The sequence below is a fragment of the Drosophila bipectinata genome, chromosome 3L (genome assembly GCF_030179905.1).
Source record: "Drosophila bipectinata strain 14024-0381.07 chromosome 3L, DbipHiC1v2, whole genome shotgun sequence".
NCBI classification, from domain to species: domain Eukaryota; kingdom Metazoa; phylum Arthropoda; class Insecta; order Diptera; family Drosophilidae; genus Drosophila; species Drosophila bipectinata.
In genome coordinates, this window is record NC_091738.1 from 955,211 (window position 1) to 976,871 (window position 21,661).

General features: G+C 43.7%; 2 protein-coding genes across 14 annotated transcripts in view; one reads left to right on the forward strand and one right to left on the reverse strand.

Moving 5' to 3' along the window:
* LOC108126269 (phosphatase and actin regulator 2) overlaps positions 1-16,377 on the forward strand; it is a 75,842-nt gene extending 59,465 nt beyond the window's left edge. For 7 of the 13 annotated variants that reach the window (XM_070280456.1, XM_070280454.1, XM_017242756.3 and 4 more), the window contains 7 exons: positions 10,086-10,319; positions 10,587-10,832; positions 11,072-11,450; positions 12,049-12,078; positions 14,302-14,654; positions 14,716-14,992; positions 15,488-16,377. In XM_070280456.1, coding sequence (XP_070136557.1) covers positions 10,086-10,319; positions 10,587-10,832; positions 11,072-11,450; positions 12,049-12,078; positions 14,302-14,654; positions 14,716-14,992; positions 15,488-15,503 — 1,535 coding nt within the window. In that variant the 3' untranslated portion in view covers positions 15,504-16,377. Of the gene's footprint in view, positions 1-10,085; positions 10,320-10,586; positions 10,833-11,071; positions 11,451-12,048; positions 12,079-14,301; positions 14,655-14,715; positions 14,993-15,487 lie in introns of those variants that run through there. The other 6 variants (XM_070280457.1, XM_017242762.3, XM_017242760.3 and 3 more) reach the window with 3 other exon arrangements.
* A 1,860-nt stretch (positions 16,378-18,237) lies between these two features.
* On the reverse strand, positions 18,238-18,890 carry LOC108126271 (uncharacterized). Its single transcript, XM_017242774.3, has one exon. The coding sequence runs from the start codon at positions 18,774-18,776 to the stop codon at positions 18,309-18,311; it is 468 nt and encodes a 155-aa protein (XP_017098263.2). The 5' UTR covers positions 18,777-18,890; the 3' UTR covers positions 18,238-18,308.
* Positions 18,891-21,661: the final 2,771 nt, after the last annotated feature.

Sequence of the window (21,661 nt, forward strand, 5' to 3'; positions counted from 1 at the left end):
TAACGCCGAGCGTAGGTCCTCGCTCCACTGCAGCTCTGCTGTTGTTCGCTTTTGCATAAAATTTTCAGCAGTTTTCAGCAACAAAAAGAAAAAAAAAAGAGGAAAAAGCGGAAAATTCATGACGCGTGGCATAGTCAGGCTCTCGCCCTTCTGGGCTTCGCTTGTGCCTTCAACAATTTGCGTTGAAAATTTGCAAAATGTTTGCCTTGCTGTGTGCTATGGGGGTTATGTAATGTTGGGTAAAGTTTGCACTCACTTAAATAGATGCCGGCGAATCATATCCTGGCTGGAATAATGTGCCCCAGCCTGAAACCCAGCCTCATCCCAAACCCGAGGCTGTCAAACTAATGCTTTAAGTGTCACAGAATGTGGGCGTGGCGGAATTAAAAATTCAAATGAAAATTCTCCAGAAGGACGACCTGTAAGTGGGGAGGAGAGTGGGAAGAGGGAAGCAAACAAATTAAGGACTTCCTTGTTGAAAGAAGAGTCTCTCCCACCACTCCTGATGACTTGGCGTCCTGTCTCCCCGCTTTAAGGCCAGCTCCTTTGCAGGACTCTCTCTGCTTGGCTAAAATTTTAATTTCCTGCTACTCAGTGTCGACTTCCTTCGAGAGTGAACACCAAGTGTTTTCCCAACAAATACGATTTGGGTCTATTCTACTGGCTTCCCTTCCTGGCGTCCAGTGGGAAGTCCACTTCAAAGTGGCCAGAAGGGTAAGCCGCTTACCCAACTACAACCAACATAAATATTGTCAAATAACAAAGGGAATATGTTGGAAAATATTTTCCCCGAAAACTACTTCAAGCCGATTTTCCGCTCTTGACAGAGAAGGGGGTGGGGCAGAAAAAAAAAGCCAACCGAGCCAAAAGGAGATGAAAAGCGGCCCGAAGAGACCATAAAATTTATTGCCCACCTGGAACGTGGGAGTAGCTCAACTTTAATTAACCCTTTGCCGCGGCCTGACCCACCACTCGGATACAAAGGGAAGCCTTGGGCTTTGCGCCTTTAGATAAATGCCAAGGCAATAAAATAAAAATAAAAGAATAATAATAAGAGACTAGCTGGGCCTTTAGTTGCATAATGTCCCTACACTTGTAGAAAAAAGGCCATTCTTTTTGTGTAAAAAAAAGCCTTTACGCCAAGGTTGGGGTCTGTGGTAATAAAGTGCAGTCGGCCTTCTGTGGCTTTGATTTCCTCGTCCTTGATCTTGATGGGTGGTCACTCAGAGAGATAGATATTTCGGAAAGGACCCTGACGACTATCTGACTTTCAGACTTTTTTTTTGGGTTTTTTTTAGCTCTGCGGCTCTGGTTCTGTTGCCTGTCATCATTATCGTCCTTACCCACATCAGGACTTGTTCGGTTTATATGACTAATGACTGTCAAGCGTTGACTTTTGGCCAGAAAGTTGCTCCGCCTTGGCGGTTAGTTGCCACTCATCGTCCTCTCTGGTCCTGTATGTCTGTGTGTGAGGTTCCTTTGATTTATGGTAATTCATGTGCAGGACGTGTGGGTGAGTCCTGGCATCAGTCGGGAAGTATCTCGAACTAATTACATAAATCCAAAGGACTTTCCCCCCGGTTATCAAGTAATTAAGCTGTTATCAAAGTTGGTCCAGGGTGGGAGATTCCATGAATTGAATTACATGGGGGATTGTGGTGGACTTACTCAGGTAGTGTTTCTTTTTCCGTTTGATGGATTGGGTCTTAATTACACTTTTCCCAACTGGCCGCAGGACTCTCATCAGGACATGAGATGGATGTTGTGATTGCGTGATCAGGGCCCTTTTATTGGCAGTGTTTTTCCTTTCATTTTCTCACAAAGGGGGATTTATTCAGATTACATGTCGGTTGCCAGGACACTGCTTCTATTATTCCTCTTCCTTGAATTGAATTTCTGCAATAATTTAAAGCTGGATCCTCCCTAAACCTATTTGTCCGGCAATCTGCCACGCAATTCCAATCAATTTAATTCCCTCCATTTATTTGCCAATCAAAATTTACTTCAGGCACCGACTAGCGATAAATCGCAAATCCCAAATGAGGTCTGAGGAACGCATTTCCGCACATTCGCAGCGTCAGCCAACAGATACAGATACGGATTGGAGAAGGAAAATGGAGGGAAATGGTGGCCGGGCTGGACGTCATCAGTTAGCCAGTCAGCCAACGAAAACAAACAAATTTTCCAGCCGATGTCCGCACAAGATATATCTAAAGCTAATACTGATGATGATGATGATGATGGTCGGTGGATGGTGGATGGTGGGCCGCAAAAAATATACAAAAATCACCGAAAAGACTCTGTGGGGAAAACTATGCCCTGACCTTCACTGAGTTTCTGGCATTTTTCTGTTTATACATTCTGTGTGTTTTTTTTTCTGTGAGTGACGCGGAATTTTAATGAACTTCACCTTCGGCAAGGCGTTCTGTGCTGCAGTCTTTACATGTTAATGAACTATGTATCTCCTCATATATGCTAGATATCTGGCCAGATCTGGTGTGGGGATGGCAGGTCTATTTTCGGCCTCTCGCCCGTTTATTTATAAAATGTTAATTTTGTTGCGGGCTTAATATTATAATTGCGATTGCGGGGCTACTGCATGTGACACATCGACTCATTGGGCGGGAATTTGTTTTCTGCTCGACGATGTGGATGGCGATGTGATTCATGGCGGTGAAAATCCTCGACAGCAGATCTTTGACGCCATCGAGGCACTCTTGTTTCTATTTTTCCCTCCGCGCTGCTGTCGCTACTGTCTCTTTAATGTGCGGACATAATTCATATGTTTTATTTCTTTGGCTTAAATTCCTTGGCGATAGAACCGAATACTTTGGTATTTAAATAAGCTGTGAAAACAAATAACTTAGCCGAGATACTCTATGGTTAAGATATAGAATCTCCAATGAGATTGCTGATCAACAATTGCTGGCTGAACATCAATCATCATTCCAGGGAGCTTCATTAATCCCCAATGGCATCAGCTGATGACAATTCGGTTGCCGAATACTCCTCGAGAGCTGAAGACAAAGGCTCTGCCGGGCCATCAATCATGGCAGTCGGCAGCCTCCCCTGGAGAATCCCAAATCCTTGGACTGCTCAGGCTCGAATTTATGTTTATTACTTTCGCTTTCTGAGGAGAGACCCGCCCGCGGCAATGCCACTAAATTATATCTTTTTAATTATGTCATTCTGGCCAAGATTTCGCTCAAGTTCTTGTCAACACAGTGTGCTCATCTCGACCAAAAACAAACAACAAATCATCATCATCGCGGTGACCTTGCAGGCATCCGCTTCGGGGCCGAAATGATGGCTAATTTATTGCAAGAAGGCTCTATCCCGCTGGCTAAGGCAGTGGTGCCTTAAAATGTTTTATTCGGAGCACTTCCGCTGTCAATTAAAGCAATTTACTGCCCAAGATTCCCCAATGCTCCTGCTCCTGATCCTGCCATGCATAATTCATGCCGTAAATGCTGAAACTAATTGCCCAGCGACTGGCGCAACACATGGCGTATGATTAATGTGCCAGGCAGGCAGGAAGACGGGCAGGCCTCCTATCAGAGCTAGTTCGTGTGACCTTCAGCTATTGATTGAAGCCAACGCCCTGGCATCGATGGAGGAGGCAGGCCATCCCCGAAGAAGAAGAAACTTGTTACCGGGAATTGTGGAATTTAATGAAACAACACTCCCGAGTTGTCTTCTAAACCACTTTTGCTGAGCAATTTGTCTGCTCGATTTCGATAAGGCTTCGGGAATAGAATTCGCATTGGAACTCAGCCAAAGGACCTTCATCCATGAGAAAAGCGCAGAGTCCTCGTTATCGGATACCACCTATGACTAGAGCTCCTTTCGAGCAGAATGTAATCATAATTCCGGAGTATGCGTTAACCATAACAAAAAATAGCTGAAAGCACGTACGTAACACAAACACATCCTGCCAAACTGGCGGCAGGAGGAAGGATACACTTTATTGTTGTCTTTCTCTGGCCCGGCCTAGCTCGGCAGCTGGTGTTGCCTCAACAGAGCTAGCAATTGGGTGTGAAAAGCTTCTCGGCTGTTTGCTGGAGCCCGGGGCCCTGAAACTCGTTGGCAGAGCTAAAGTGACGCCTACTGTTACCCAACCACGTGTCCTCACAGCCCTGGGGCTGCTTGCCAGCTCGTTAATGTGCCTAGGCCCTCGTCAGCCCGTTGAAGCCGTTTAGAGGCACTTTCATTAAATTTAAACCCCAGCCTAGACGGCACTAAGAAATCGGACAAACCGAGTTCCTGGAAGAGATGGGGATGGGGTACAGGGTTTCCCAGACAACAAATCCAATTTGGACGGGTTTCCAACTTCTGAGCCACATCAGAAGTAGCAAGTTGTGAGCTGGCGGAGGGAGGAAGACCCACGACAGGTGACTGTGTCGAGCCGAGTGTGTAATCCTGGTTATTTGCTCTATAAATCTGCTGGAAACCTCTTAAGGGCTTGTGGAGTCCCCGCTTCCGGTCGCCCGGTGGCAGATGTTCCTGATTAATGGGTCGAATTGGCAAGTTGTCGCTCTGACAACTGACACGATGATGGACTATCGGACGAACCACCCAACCAGACAATGGATTCCCATCCAAATGGTATCATAATCACCCACGTTCCGGACCGAGTTTCCAATTAAAAGCCAACTTGCAGCTGGAAATTTTATGCAAAAAGCCAGTTTCTGGTTCTGTGTTCCAATTAAATGCAGTGCACGCTTCCGATGAGGACTTTTTTGCCGCCGTGACCATTTCTAATTGGAATTCTGTGTTTTTCTCCCACAACCAGACCACTTTCTCCCCGTCCTGGCCTCTGCACTCAGAGGATGCTTTTTGCCATTTGGTGTTGCCTACTTTCCAGGGCGCATCTATAAAATTTACACCGCAGCGGCGCGTGTGTTCAAGTATGTGGCAGCAGGGGCGTAGCTACAAAGGGGGTTTCTTCCAGGAGGGGTTTCAATAAAAATCCTGTCTAAAAAATGTGATGGAATAGAAATAATTCTACTCCTAGCTTCCTCCTACTCCTAGTAAGAGGTCCTTCCTTTGCAAGGATCTCTCTCCCCTATGCCATTGTTTCTCCAGGACGTGGCTGGTGGCGGAAAATGGTGGCTGGCCATGTGTCGAGTGTGTGCGGCTCGTAAAGTTGCCGAGTCTTTGATTATGTTCGAAAACCGCAGTTCAAGTTGCCGCCGACCTTTCGAACTTGCCTGCCAACTTTGGCATAACTTTTTGTTTTTTTCTCTGAAACTGGAAGGATGGTTGGCAGGCAGGCTCGTTGGTGGGCTGGCTGTTGTAGATTTTTATTTTATTTGGTATTATTTTGTTCTTTCGAGCCATCCTTTGTGCGGGCGAAACGGGCGGGCTTTTCATCAACTTTCAGGCCAGAAGAAGGAGCGACTGACTCCCCGAGTTCACCCAAAATTAAATGTTATTTATGCTTTTTCCCGAGCCTCGTTTTTTACGATATGCAACAATTTCGGGGCGGGCCATAAATCAGCAAAGGGGGAGACTCAAGCACCTTCCAGTGTCCGGCCTTTAAATGAATTTATTTAATACGCTCTCGGCCCTCGGATGCTCATTTGTTTTCATTCGCCGATTCCTGCATAACTGAGTGCTGATTTCATCTATCAAATTAAGAAAGTAGAACCAGTGTTGTTGCTGCCCGGTCGGCCAGCCCATAAATCTGTGGCGTTATATAGTCTATAAATACGTGCGGGGTATAGCTTGTGGATTGAGAAAATAAAATTCGGCGAGAAACGTATTAAATTCTGGGAGATTTGTGGCCCAGGCAACAATGCGACATTAATGCCCGCCAAGTTGGGATATAGGATGCAGCGACCTGTCATTAGGACTTAATGTACAACCATCATCGTCATTTGCGTCTCAACTGCAGAATATCCGACACTTTTCTGTCTTCTGTCACTTTTCAGAGCAAAAGTCAATTAAGTGATTTTGAATATATCTCTCACATCTGAGGAATTCCAACAGACAACAATCTCAAATCCTAATGAAAATAAATTGATTTCGTTGTTTCTCAGCATCCCCTAGAGCCACCCACTCGAATGGCCATCAATCGTCACCTCCGAATGCTATTCCCCCTAGCACCTCCCCAAATATCTCATTGCGATGACAAATCCTAGGCTGAGCACTAATGGGTAAGAAATCAAAAATATTTTCCTCTCAGACCTCGACCTTCACCTTTCGACAGAGAGAAACCTTCTGAAGTCAGACGTTACAGCGGCCCAGGAGCGCTATGTTTGCCTTTCGGCTTTTAACAATTGCCTGCAAACTTAATTTATTTTTAATCGCCTTTTAATTCGGCGCCTGTTTACACAGCCTCTGGCGAAATGGGCGCGTAAAACTTTTAATTGTACGGCAGGTATTTGTTCTCCGTGTCAGTCGAACAGCAGGCTGGCTGGCTGATGTGTTTATTTTTGCATTAACCTGTTAAATGGCAAACGCATTTCAATCTCGGCCAGCCCGGGCCACCGAATTGTGGGGCAACGTGGCGTCTTCGTCAACGGCCCCGGGGGACCGAATCCTCAGCTATGCGGCATGCTTGGCATTTCTTTCGCTTACTATAAATATATACATCTAATTCGAGTATATCGAAAGTAAACATAGAAAGGTCAAAGGTCGAGTGAAATGTGGCGTGTCTGGTGGGGATTTCATTGGCCCGCTAATGGAAGTCCGTGTAAGAAGCAACAGCTTAGCGGAGGTGAAAGGTCATAAATTGTGAGCCTGGCGTCCTTCTTCGAGGAGAACCCTTTTTCCGGCTGCTGCCTTTCCATTCAATAAACCACTCGCTGGCCATAAACAATTTCCCTGTATTTCACTTGCCATTGTCGAGTGCACTTGTTCGTGTGGAAGACTCTCGAGTGGAGCACGCTTTCCGCCCGGGCGGAGACTGGAGACTGCCAAATGGCGGATGACAAATAGAAAAAGGTGAACTTTGAAGAGGCAGCCCTCATGCAAAAGCCCTCATCCTTTGACCAGGCAAGGGGAAAATTCAACAAAAAGGACCTTTAAAGGAGATCCATATCCATTTAGTCCACAAATGAGGTAATTAATTGAATCAAATATTGATAACCTCGCACGCTGCCCACGCACCTGCTGATATGAATTCAATTATTCGGCTTGCCACAAATTTTTCACCGAAGCCCCGCCGAGGTGGTGTGGTGGAGCATTAATTAAATTTAACGAATGGTGACAGAGTGTTGATTTAAGGCCTGCACAGCCGTTGCAGCTGGGAATGGGACTGGGACAGGGACTGGCCCGGGGGGCGGTGGGTAAGTCTTGTAATTGCCAAGTTGAGCAACGGGTCGTATACGTGATGCTGCTTTGTAATTTTAGCAGTTTTCGGAGGCCGAGATGCAGCTTCGCCTTCGCCAAGTCACATGCACGTGTTGTTGTGAGATATGCCTGCCACGCCCTTACCCCAACCCTCCTCCCACTGCTGCGGCCACATGGCGTATGAGTAATGTAATTTCGTTGTGTGTCGAGTCGAGACGAGTGACGTCAAACTTTTCCTGGGCCTGTCAATCTCCAAAGGAACCCGTTGCTTCCTCGCCTCCGACATATCCTGCCATGTATTCCCCAAATGTCCTTTGACGGCTGCCAGGCAGGCTACCAGGCAGGCAGGCAGATCCTGCCATGCAAAAAACTGAACTGAAAATGAGCTATGAAAATTTGCTGCCTGCGGCCTTCTGCAGTGGGGAGTCCCAGGACGACTGTACAGACTCTGCCGCCCCCGCCCCACCGCAAATACACAAGGCTCATTGCTTATTTATCAAATATCCACACATGGCCTGCAGTCACAGGATCCTTTCCTTGCTCCTCGAGAGCCAAACTTTCAGTTTCCTTGTTGATTTGTTGAAAGCGAAAGTGAAAAAAAGGATACTAGTCCTTAAAGGATATTGATTTTGAAAGGGTATATGGTTAATCCGTTTAGCTACTATTGTGTTGACTACTCTTTCCACTACTACTACTATTATTATCTATTTTATTAATATTATTATTTTAAAAAATTTCTATACCTTTTCTCTCTCTGTGGTTGTGTGGGTGGCCGCACAATTAGTTACTCTTTGTTTTTTTCATTTTGAACGGCAGGGCTGCATGAATTATAAATAAATCCCCGCATTACGTTTAACATGAATCCAAATCCCGTGTGACGTCACAGTGTCGCCCACACACCCCAAACACACACCAAACCCCCTCAATCATAAACAAAATAAACTTTATTTTCGGGATGCGTGCCAGGCAATCACATTGTGGCGGGAAAACTTTAATTAACTTGAGCGGAGTGCGAGACGGTTTGGAATGTTTTTGAAAAACAAATATGACAGGGTTTTAAATAAATGATTTTAAAGCCCAAGAAGGAGGGAAGCCCACGCACCAAGTACTTGAAGGAGACTGCCTCCCAGACAGACCACTTCAAGGATAATTGATTAGAGTTCTCCTCCAAGTGCCGGCCAGATAATGATTTGAGGCGTGTTTGCAATTGGCCGAGTCGTGTTTCTGTGTGTTTGCTAATTAGAGGCCAAACTTTGTGCTTAATTAATGTCATTAGTGGCCATTGTTTCCACAGATGTCTGATAGAGGAAAACTTTGGGCAAGTCTCTAGAGATTTCTCCGAAAAGATTGCCAGTCTGCGGAGAACGAGGTGTAAGGACTCTCATCGGATAAGGATAAGGCCAAGCCGTAGCCCGACAGCTCTAATTGATAAATGGGCCGGCATTTCATCTCCATTTGCATAATTGATTTTGAATTGTAGTTTCCATTCAGAATATATTATAATTTAGTATGCAATAAACAACCTGCCATACCTGTGTCAAAGTCAAGGCCTCTCCCTCCGAATGCTTGAACTTGGTGCATGAAAAATAATCAGCGCATTACTTCAGCACTCTTCCCACCGGCTGTTACGAATATTCACTCATTTTTGTTTAAAAAACATATTTTGGGCAAACACGTCAAGTCCATCTGGCACTGGGCCAGCGGAATTCGTGTCTGTTTCAGATAGTTTGGCGCACAGCAGAGCTGCCCTGCGTAGCTAGTCGCTTTGATATTTATTTACGTGCGATTAACCACCCGACTGGCATGCAGTCCCAGACCCACTCCTGCCTCCCTCACTTGCATCCAAAATTCAATAAATTATTCGCTGTTTACACCAGCACCTTGTTGGCCCGCCAGTTTCTGGGTCTTGATGGAGAATACTGCGCAGGATTTTGCTCGGCTCTTCTGGCTGTCTGTCAAGCGATCGCCGGGGCCGGGGCTTGGAATGTCTGCTTTAATTGCTTTGGTAAGCGATCTTGTCGGCGTCTATTAAGGGTGGCATTTTAATTGCGTGCCACTCGCCCAAATAGTCCGAAAATAAGACACTTTCTGTGGTGGGATAATGTCTAAAAATAAGCACTGGGACTCGGGCAATTTCCGGTCGACTTCTTGGTTTGTTTTTCCCGCAGCTCGAGTTCAACAAGAAAATAATGCGCATATGCCGTGTCGGCCCGAGGGAGGACCTGCCAGCCGCAACTTGACCCGCAAGTCTCCTGCCAGGCAGTGTGGCAGCTTAATCCTTTAACTGCAATTTAAAATACGGCTCTCTAGTAGGAATTTAAAGGGAAATAAACGCAGGGACATGACTGCACTGAGGGAAGAAATATAGAAAATGATTATAATTTATTTTTAAAATAATATTTTCGCTGTTAAAAGTGTCTTCCAATTAAAATTACCTTTTAAAATAACTAGAAAGCATCTCTGAAATACAACATATTGTATCCTATAAGCCCCCATTTTCCTCCGTGTCCTGTAAAGTCCAACGTACTACATTATTTTTTCCGCATGTGTGTGTCCACTACTTTGTGGCCACTCGAGTGGTTGCAGGACCAGCTGGCCGCCGGGCACTTGCCACAGCCCAAAAGGACTCGCCGCCAAGCGGGCAGCCCTGCACACGACAATTAAAGTAAAAGCTTGTCAAGTGGCCAGTCCTGCCACACAATGACTGTCACTGGACTACTTTATTTTCGTTTTAAATATAAATTAGTGTGCTTTCCACTCATGCTCCCCCCCCCTTTTTTTTGTTGCAGAACCAAGAAAAGACAAGACTGATGCACAACAACAACAGCAACAACATGGCGGCAATGGCACAATATCGATGCCCAACATCGAGCAGCCCACCTGCCAGGGCTCGATGCTGCCGCCTCCCGGCGGCGGCGGGCTGCACCAGGTCGACGGCAAGCTGGAGAGGCCCAACACGCTGGGCGGCGCCAGCAAGCTGACCCGTCGCGGCGTCAACATCTGCTACCACAACGAGCACATGTGTAAGTGAAGGACGAGAGTGTCCTTTTTACTTTTCTACCCAGAAAGAGATGGTCTTTAGTCTCTCACCCACCCACACACACACTCACACCCCACACATACCCACTCTCACACACATATTGGCTAGACTCAAGGACGAGCTGATCACTTACTCTCTCTCTGTCTTCTCTATATCTTTATCTCTTCCCCCTTTGTATCTCTACCTCCCACATCCGTTTCCGCTTTCAAAAATCGATTTCTCAAAAATGAAACCTTGCACTGCCCCGCAGATGGCGAAGATGGAAAAATGGTGGGTGGCCCGCCGGGCAGCACTCCGCCCCCGTACCCCGGAGGGAAGCTGCCCCCGGGGGTGATGCTCAGCGAGCTGCCGGAGCCCCCGATACCGCTCTCGGAGATCGGACCGATCCCACCGCCGCCGATGTTCTCCACGCCGAGCCCCACGCTCATCGCAGGACGACCGCACGGGCCAGGCGCCGTCAACGATCAGGACTACCAGCAGGACTACGACTACGATGGTAAATCCCATTCCCCCCCATCCATCCCGTAATCCCCACCAGATATCCTCGAAGTAGCTAACCCCCCTCAGCTCATTAACAAAAGTGCGCACCTCATAAGTTATGCTCGAAAACTATATATCTCAAGATTATATAGCAACCCCCCTCTTATAAAATAGAAGAAACTTGCATTCCCCCCCACCTTCCCATGATCCCTAGTTCCTAGTATCTATTCTAATTAGTCTCATCCCCCAAAACAGATCACGATCCCGATCAGGACGAGCTCGACTCTGACGACGAGTACGCCCCTTACGGGGGCAACCACGTGCGCATGATGGACACGCAGCGCGTTGAGGAAATTCCAGCCAAAGAGCCCAAACCAAATGCAGTTCCTCTCAAGTCGGCGCTGAAGAAGAAGGGCGGCATCATGCCCGCCTCGGCCTCCACGCCGGTCACGCCCACCCAGGAGCACTCGGGCGGAACTGCCGCCGGAAGTGCGGCCAGCGCGGCGGCCATTTCCAACAGCAATGGCGGCATCGGCTCGATGGCGGCAGCTGCAGCAGCAGCGGCCCAGCAGTCGGCCAGCCAGCGTCCGTTGGTGGTGCGGCAGGATGCGGCAGGCAACAACTATTCGCTCAAGTAAGTAGCCAGTATGTCCTAGCGGGGGTCTACTCTTGCGGTTTAATAATAAGATTCTTAAGGAATCTTCTCCGAAGCTTAAACCGCAAGATAGTCACCTCTTAGTAGTTACTTTTGTTATTTTTACTCAATTCCCCGTTGACCCCTTACACCTTAACAACCTTTGACTCCCACACGTTTTTTGGTAGATTTTTTCTTCCTCTTTTCCCAATCCAGAGATTATGTTTGTCTCTCTGGTGTGTTTACAACTTTTCAAGTCAGAAAGAAAAACTCACCAAAAGATATAACCCCCACCCACCCCCCACTCACTCTGAACCCAAACATGTTCTTATTGTTACACAACTACTGTTTTCTATATAACGAATTTGTTCTCTTCTGCTCTCCCCCGACCGCCCCGTACCTCGTACCTGTGTTTGTTCTACTATATATACTACATATATATTTCATAAACCAATTCGATTTCGATTCCGATTCCGATTCGTTTGTGTGTGCGTGTCGAATCCGCCAAAAAAAAAACAACCAACCAACCAACCAAACCCTTCACTTCTATATCTACTAAAACTACTACTACTCTCAACTAAACAAACCGAACTATCAGGCCAATACTACGACCACGGATTAGATTATGGTAAACAATTTTTAGATAATTTATTTGTAATGCCAAAAAAGAAAAACAGAAACCAAAAATTAAAACAAAATAAACCCAAACATGCTTCTTAGTGCAACCCCACACATCGCTCTTTCTATGTTACTCCTTACTACTGTTGTTATGTAACACTCCCCCAGGTCCCTCTGAAAAATAATCCACTTTGTCCCTCACAGAACAAAAAACGAAAATAGCACACTTTTCCATTGTATCCTTGCACTTGCTGCACTCTAACACTCATCCGTCAGTGTTTTTGTTTGAGTTTTTCCTCCTTTCTTTTTTTCTGTGTTTGAGTAAATAAAAACTGAAACTTTTACAACACTGGCATACACACACACACACTCTCTCGAATGAGTACTCCCACACTGGCATGCACAGCAACAGAACGGGCACACTTTTGTTATTAAATTACTAACTTTTTGTGCTTCTGCGATTTTCGTTGTTTGCCTCTTATGAGTTTTATTTTTTGTTTCTTCTGTTGCCACCACAAACTTGAGTCCTCTCCATTACCTACACCCATACCCATACACATACACGTATATGTAAGTGTGAGTGTGTATCTGTGAAACTACTGCCTCTGTTCGCCCTCTGAGTCGTCCTGCATGTTTCATCTTAAGCAGGAATTTGTTTCAAATTACAATTTAGTTCCCCTGGCAGGCCGGGCCTCTCTGGCAGGAATATTTGCTTGTTTAATTTGATATTTCCCACATTCGAGAGAAGTGCCAGAAGGAGCGAAAACAGACAAAGGAAATGAGACTTTCCCGGCCAAGTCTGGGTCAAGTTTTTTCATTAGTCAGAGTTCTTGCCTCGAGGTCCCGAGTCCAGGGGCGCTTCAAACGAGCGAGCCTGCTATTGAAATTGAAATTCGCATGGATGGCAGGAGACACACTTGGAGGCAATTCATGCAGCTTATAACGCACAGAAATCAAATAGAAGGGCAGGGCACAGGGCGGAATATGTAAAATAGCTGCAACGTGCCCGGGAAAGCGATTTCTTCCTGCCAGAGCACATAGTGCAGATACTGTAGGCCACACATCTATCTTCCCATCATAAAATGCGAGCCAAGGCGAAGGCAATCGAGCACAATTTATGGGGCATACCGCACTATAAAGCCATTCTGCCCGGGGTTAAATGGTTCGATGTGGGATGGAGTGACTGCCAAGGCCTGGGCTCTAAAATATTGGGCTTTCAGATCGAATAAGTAGAGAGCTCTGTCACGGTCGCCAACTTTCTGTCGTAATTCCTGTTGTGCATTTAAGAAACTGTTGGCTTAAAATCGAAACAAAAAGTAGTTGCTTCCTGCCAGGCGTTTCCTCGGAGACAATTGCTATGGAACTACCACCCCAGGGCATGCTATCTATGTCACTCATCCGCCGTGTGGTACACACAGCATCCAGCCCTGTGCGAAGCTTTGTTCACTTTTTATCCAATCGTGTTTTGCATTAACGCCCCGAAAGTGCGGCGGAAGCAGCCAACAGGATATGGCATTCGAGGCGAGCTCCGAGCTCGGAGCTCCGAGCCGACAGCCCGACAGCTTTAAGTACAAAGTCAAATACCCACACACATGTATTTTGCATATTATTTGCATGAGCGAGGGTGTGTGGGTGGGGGGTGGCCAGATGTGCACTCCACGTGCCGTAAACGAAAAAAAAAGAAAATGGAGAAAAGCGGAAGGGAAAACGAAACTGCCGCAGCCACAGTAAGGCAAAATAAAGAGGTGGAAAGGATTTTTCGGTTTGGTGACAAAACTTTAAGGACGAAACGTAGAAAAGGATGTACAGTAGAGTGTAGGGAACTAGGATTTTCTATGGGAAATATTAAACTTGTATGTGGAATCCGCTTTAATTCCTCCATACTATTCTTGCTTACCTTTTCCTTTTTTTTTGAAACTTTTATTTCAAGTGCAGTTGTGGCATGAATAAAATGTTACATGGCAGGATATTATTCCTGCACGTGTGCGTGTTTGGGTCTGGGTAAATCTGGCAGATTGCCCTGGCCAAGATTGCAGAGATGAAAAGGCTTAGAGGCGGCTCAGAGGGGTGGAAGGACTCTGCATGAGTTGGGTATTCTTTTGTCGCTTGTGGTTGCCACACTATGCCGTTTATGTTGATGTTGCTATTGCTGTTGTTGGTGTCTGTGTGTAGTCTAGTGTTAATGCCATCTCTGCTAATGACATAATGTGCTAATGTGCCTCTCCCCCCACAGCAGGCAGCAAATGTTCAACATCCAATTGCCGTGCACGGTGGAGAACAAGGAGAACACGCGGCCATTTGTGATACGGGAGAGCAGCAGCGACAGCGACGAGAGCGACGGACACATCGTCTACCGGGACGACGACAACGACAACACCCGGCTGGCCAAGCTGGCCAGGAAGGAGTCCCTCTCCCTGAAGCTCCAGCTGCGCCCGGACAAGCAGGACCTCATCAACCGCAACATCCTGCACCAGGTCACCGACAACGAGCTCAAGGAGTCCAAGGAGGCGATCGGGGCGCGACTCATCCGTCGCCTGTCGATGCGTCCCACGGCCGAGGAACTGGTCGAGCGCAATATTTTGAAAAGTGAGTATTAACATCTCTTATTTAGTTTAAATATTAATTAACGTTTTTAAATATTTTACAGCTCAATCACCCGCCGAGGAGAAAAAGCAGAAGGAGGAGAAAAAATCGTATCTGCTGCGCAAGCTCAGTTTTCGGCCCACCGTCGAGGAGCTGAAGGAGAAGAAGATCATCCGGTTCAACGACTACATCGAGGTGACGCAGGCCCACGACTACGATCGGCGGGCGGACAAGCCCTGGACAAGACTGACGCCGAAGGACAAGGCCGCCATTCGCAAGGAGCTGAACGAGTTCAAGTCCTCCGAGATGGCCGTCCACGAAGGCAGTCGTCATCTAACGAGGTGAGCTCTTACTTTGGTCTTTAAAAAGGACTTGGCAAAGGACATTAAAGGACTAGAATGTTTTTGCAAATTGCACTCGTGGGGGGATCGGTGGACTAAAGCAATCTCGCAATAGAGACGTCCCAGTGCTGGCTGCTGAATTATGGAGCGGGCGTGTCCTTGTGGCCAAATCGAATGGCCAAAAAGTGAGCCAAGCAAAAAATTGGCAATGCCAATGGCCAGTGAAGTGTCACGTGCAGCTTGCCACCGAACCCACTCGCTTTACAAATGTATTTTGGCGATATGCAGTCACAAAGGACTCGGTGGCGGCGATGCCTTTTCCATTTCTACTTCCCTGGCAGGCCATACAACTGGGTGGCGAGTGTGTAATGGCTTTTGGATTTTGTTTAGCTGGCTGGCTGGCTTAAAGAGCCATGGGCCAGGTTTTCAGTCCCAACTTTCTAGCCCATAGTCTTAGTTGGAAAAAAACTAATCAAAACTTTGCATCTCTTGCAGATTCCATAGGCCATGACGATTGCAATGGCAGCAACTTTCCGGCAAATTACAGCAGCAGCCCAAGCAGCAATTGTATTTTATGCAGCACCAGATTGTCAGCAAATGTTTAAAAGCAAAAAATTAAAAACAAAAAAAAAATGAACTTTCGAGGCAACTGCAAAAAAAATAAAAATTAAAAAACCAACAAAAAAAAACTAAACAAATAAAAAGCAAAAAAAAAAAAAAAAAGAGAGGAAACTGGAGTTTAAGTAGGAAGGATGATATGAGGAAAGGCCACATTCAAGAGCATAATTGATAATATTAGGACTCTGTTGATAACAGCTAGAGTGCAGCTCGGTTTTCTAATTTTAAGTTCCCTATGTTTCGCTATCTTAATTTGTTGATTGTGTGTAAATAAATTTCTTTCGATGTCCAAGTCAACTTTAAACGCAAATCAAAATATCAATTCGTCTTTTGTAGAAACATTAAGTCGCTTTGTTACACTTCAGTCAAGGCAATTATGTATTATATTATATAAAATGAAAAGAGAAACAGATATGATATTCGATTAATAAATTAAATTAAAATAAAAGTCCTGCAAGAGCATACGCAAATACGGCTGAGAAAAATTCATTAAAGGTTAGACACTAATTTACACTTACTGTTGCTTTCCATACATTTTTAATTTTTGAATTAAGCCAACTAAGCAAGAACACAAAAACACAGAACTAACACAAACACCAGAAAGGAAAACACTAAACGAAAATTATGTTTTACATTTATAATTATGAATTATTGTATAAAGCCTAAACGTAAAGAAAACAACACATTAAAGTTAGAACTACCACATATACAAGTACGATAATACGATGAGAATAAATTAAAATTTTTCGAAAGACATGTTTACGAAAGATTGATTGTTTTTGAATTGATTATTATTTTTCAGCCTGAGTTTCTTACTTTGAGTTCAGTTTTCAAACATGTACATACATATCGCCAAAGAAAGAACAATTTCATAGATATCTTAAACTTATCGCGGAGACCCCAGACCCCAGAAAGAATGCTCAAGCTGAAGATGGAGACAAAACAAAAAAAATTCGTATAATAAACACGGCAACAAAATATCAGGAAAATTACTGAAACTGAAGCAAGTTGGACCCAGAACGAAGTTTTTTGAGAGATGAGAGATAAAAGCAAAATAACAAAAAGGAGAAAATATTAACTTTTTAAGACGTAAGTCACGTAACGTAAACTTTTAGAGACAGAGAGTACAGAGTTCGGAACCAGATGGAACAACATCAGCAGCCACGATGCCGATGATGAATATTTATTTTGTAAAAGCAGGGAAAAAAAAGGCAGAAACAGAAACTGAAACTTTTACTCAAACATTCCACATAGTAAACTTAACCAAGAAGAAAATATGAAAAATTACCAAAAACAAGAGTCAAGAATAAACTAAACTTAAAAACTGAATACTGAACACTGAAAATTGTAAATTTTGAGGAAAATGCAAATTGAAATGCTCGCGCGTGCTCGTGAATATTTAAACTTAAATGTAAAACTAAAGGTATACATAAAGATAGAACTAAAGTTAAACTAAAGCGTAACGTAATGAACTCCGTTTCAAAGGACACTTAGTAAGATACAGATACAGACACAGCTACAGATTAAAACTTAATTGAAGAAAACAAGATTATTGGGAAAACAAATAACTAGTTTAATGATTAAAGTGGCGCTTCCTTTGCAAGTTTCATATTTCTAACTGAACAGACAGACTTGAAGCGTTTGCTTTTCGGGTGACTACTTATATATAGTATGGTAAGTCATCCGATCAACCAGAATAACTCGTTTGAATCTGAATCTGCATCTGAATCTCTCTCTATGTCTGCCTCTTGCTTCAAAGCGTTGCATTGTCAAAGTTAAGCAATATAAATTGCATATATACATATAAATACAAAAATATATATATAAACGATAAACGACAAAAGGTATAAATAAATTATACATATATTTAATGACTATACAAGGCGGGCAGAATCGGAATATATATATTCATGTATATATTCATTTATGTATACACCTATTTATATGAGACGAAGCAGAAGCTGAAGCTATACAACTCTATCAATATGGGATAGCATAGTTTACACTTTTTCTATGGAGCGATTTATAAAGTAAAACCCCGATAATGAAGATCAACAGCAGAAGAGCTATGTAGGCGCGGACGTCGTCGTCGTCGTCGTCGGTTTCGACCCTCTGAACTCCCCTGAGCAAAAATAAACCCAATGCGAGCTATATAGAATACCGATTTTCGCGATTTTTGACAGGGCACTCCTCCTCGTCGACCCGACCCCCACCAGTCTTTTTGTTTCTGCCATTGGTTCTTCCTACTCCCTATTTTTTGACACATCTTTGCCAATTTTTGCAATTGCCGTTGCAATCTGCAATCGAGAACAAATAACAAAATACAGAAGCATGAAAATGAATCGATGAGGCCGAGAAGGTCTTTAGCAATAACTAAGAACACCATGTATGGAAATAGTTGAGGAAAGGTTTTTGGGCCGACTTGTAGAGCCTCTGAAAATGTTGTGAACAATTTTCGAATGCTTTTCGAAAAAGGTCAAGTACGAGTATAAAGAAAACGTAATTGAGTTAAGTAATGTAGCGGAATAAGCATAGCGAGAGTTTTGGCAAGGAAACAGAAAGATCACAGAGAAAAGATCCCCAAAAATATGAATAATAATCACCGAAAAATTGAGATTTAATAAAGATTTAATTACTTACAAAAAATTGAGAATTTTTATTTAGAGTTCTGGGCAAATACAAATTTGTGCTATGATTTTCAAGGATCGATTTCAAATTCGTCGCTGGGGATATCATCCGGCAAGTCGAAACGATCCCGTATTTCCTCAACACTGTTGCAGGCTGATATAGTATCGGCCAGGTACTGCGTCGCCGCTTTCATCAAGCTCTCCACATGCAGAAAGTTGGCCGCCAAGAGGAGTTGAAAGATTACCTCGTCCTTTCCCTCACGGAGAAGTCCTTCGAAATATTTGACTCTATTACTGTCCTTCTTCATTGAACTCCTGTCCCGGACCCATCTGCACCACTGGACCACTATATCCAAGACCCACCACTGAATTTTCGACAGCGGTATTACTTCGGTGGAGTGGGAGGTCTCCAGCAACAGCATATCACGCAATGTGCCCATCTGCTCCACTACAGAAGTCTCCACATCAAGGGTGTAGCCTTCGCACGTCTGCAGTTGGTAAAATTCCGGTTCCTTGCCATCATCAGGGGTTAGTGACATTGTGTATCGAAAATTTTACAGAATTTTTGTAATATTATAAAATAGCAATTGAAATTTTGTGTCACGTCTTTTGTTTGTGGGTTTTACTAAAATGACTAGATTTTAAAATGAAATGACTGGAAAACAAGTAACTTCTATGATTTATGGAATGCCAAGTGTGTGTAACTTGGAAAAAAATGTTGTTAATTATTCATTCGAATCTTAAAATGCAAATTGGTACTCATTACTTTTGTGATTCAAAAATGGTATTCCGTTTTTAAATCTGTTGAGAAGTTGCTAAGAAATTTGATAAAAAGTGTTTGAAAAGATTCTGTATTGACTGATAGACCTCTTCTCCTGGTATTCACTTGGTAAATATTTATTTTTCCCAAGGAAAATGTTCATAACTAGAGTAATACATGGCGGATCGTCAAATGTCCCACCTTCCCGATCTTGGATTTTCGATTACTATCATTCGCAATAAAAATTGTCCTATCGAAAATTTTACCCGATTTTCGAAAATTTTCATAGGGGTAACATCATGATTTTAGTAAAAAATTGGCCGAAATTTTAATTATGAGATTGTTCCTATCTTTTTGTGCAGATCGAAGGGGATTAGAGCTCTGATTCATAAATGGTATCACTTTTTATAATCGGTCATCAAATAGTTGAGATACGCTTTCCGAAGTGTTTCAAAAGATCGATTTTTGGTCAAATAAAAAAAAAGAAAAACTTACCAATTTTCTTAATTTTTGAAGTAGAAAAATGTACACAACTCGGTTAAAACTTGAAAGATCTTCAAAAGTTATACCTTCCAGGTCTTGGAATTTAAAGTACCATAATTTCCAATTAAAATCTGAATGTCAATTTTTGATCCGTTTTTAAAGGTTTAATATTTTTTGTTTAGATTAAAATTTTTGGTAAAAATTTAAAAATTATGTATTTCTCATATTTTGGTATAGTTGGAAGGAGATTAAAAAACTGATTCGTTAATGGTCATCCTTTTCGAAATCAGATGAAAGATGTCTAAGATATGAGTTAAAATGTGACACAAAAGATACGATTTTGGGCAAATATTAAAAACTTTCGTTTGAATTGCTAAAGAATTGGTCAAGTTGTGGCTATTTGTTGGCTTTAAAAGAAAATTTAAAACAAACATAGTCTTAACTTTAAAGATGAAAGACTCTTCTATTGTCGAGAAATCATATTTCTCCAAAAAGTATGCTACAAAAATTCTGCAAAAGCAAGCATAAGCCGCTTGTCTACTTTTGGGTCGTCGCATGGTTTTAGCCATTTCCCATAGCTTTTTAGCCAAAAACCAGCACACGCAAATCGACTAATTCTATGGCAGCTTAGCCTCGTGTGCGAATTTAACCCCTCAAGCCCCCAAGAAGCCGCCTCAGAGCATTCATTCATATTCGTTTTAGCCGGAATACATTCATTCATGGATTCCAGAGCGTTTTCCTCAGTCATTCTGCACATATTTCACATGCCACGTACCAGAGAAGGCTGCTGCCTCCCATTTCGGTTGTTTGCCTGTGGAGCTTTGTATCTTGTATCTTTGTATCTGGAGGTCGGGGGCATCTGCGTACGTGCCAGACCAGAACGGAGGTGAGCTGCCCCCAGGTGAGGCGACACCAATCACAATCATCATAAGACCGACGCCATCGCCATTCCGGCTCAAATGATTATGATGAGAGCCCATCTCCGTCGGGTCTGGAGCTCTTTTGGTTTTGTTTTTTTTTTGTTTAGAGTGGCCCGCGAACCGCGAATCGCGAAAGTTTTATCGCTGCGGCAAGATTCTAACATTTTTGTGTGCATTCCACTTTGGTGCGGTGCGTTCTCTCGGATTTCTCAAGAGTTTTTCGCTCATAAAACGTACTCGAACTCATTAAAACGCGCACTCTGATAACTGAGATGGCCAAAAAAAGGCAAATTGGACACCGTCAACTGGTGACTGTTGACTGCTGGATGGAAAAAGTCTACACAGAGAAAAATAAGATACGAAAAATATTCATATTTTGGAAAATTAATAAAATATAATATTGCCAACCATTACTCTTGACTTAAAATTTTTTGTAAATTCGGCTATGGAGTTAGTTCGATTTTTTTATAGTGTATAGAAGCAGACGTGTTTGCATGTGCCTCTTGGCTGCTGATTTATTTGATGGCCAGTTAGAGATGATGTTCCTTTGGATGTTATTGTAAGGGGAAGGAGCAACGTTGCAGGTTTCTCGAAATGGGGCAGCCGGCGAAAAGAGTTTTCTAAATGGCCAGCTCTGCAATTAGCCAGATTCCTTCATATGTGTGTGGGAAAAACCCAAGGAGAAAATTTAAATGTGAAGGCTTAGCCACGGCATACACTCTACACACAATGGTAATGAAGAGATCTCTCTGAGATGTTTTTCAGGCTCACCTATCAAATGTCCTGAAGCGGTTGTTTGGAGCTATCAATCCTCGCGTATCTGGACAATCAGTTAACACTTCGAATCGATGCCTTACAGTGCTGGCCATTGTTTTGGGTCAGTCGTACTCCTTGTTTCTGTTTGTTGTTTTTTGTATCGACTATTTTTTGGGAGGCAAGCGAAAATTTGCATTTGGCCTGTTGGCCAGGTTCGCGACTCCGACTCTGTCCCTGGGCTTTCTTTATGACCTGACTTGCAGTTTGCAGTTTGCAGCTTGGAGTTTTTTTTTTATTTGTATACATTTTTCACTGTGGCCTTTTGTTCGCTGCCTTGGCAGAGAAAAGTTTATTTGATTCTATTTTCATTTTATTTGAATTGTGCTGCGCTTTTATGGCTCGACTTTGTGCCGAGATTTGCTTGTGAAAGTTGGCCAATGCCAATACTTGCGGATCGGATCGGCCCCACTGCTCCTCTTCCTCCTTTATTTAATTTGTTTTCTGT

Coding starts and splice junctions, on each gene's coding strand:
- LOC108126271 (XM_017242774.3), bottom strand. CDS start 18,776: ATGTCACTAACCCCTGATGATGGCAAGGAACCGGAATTTTACCAACTG.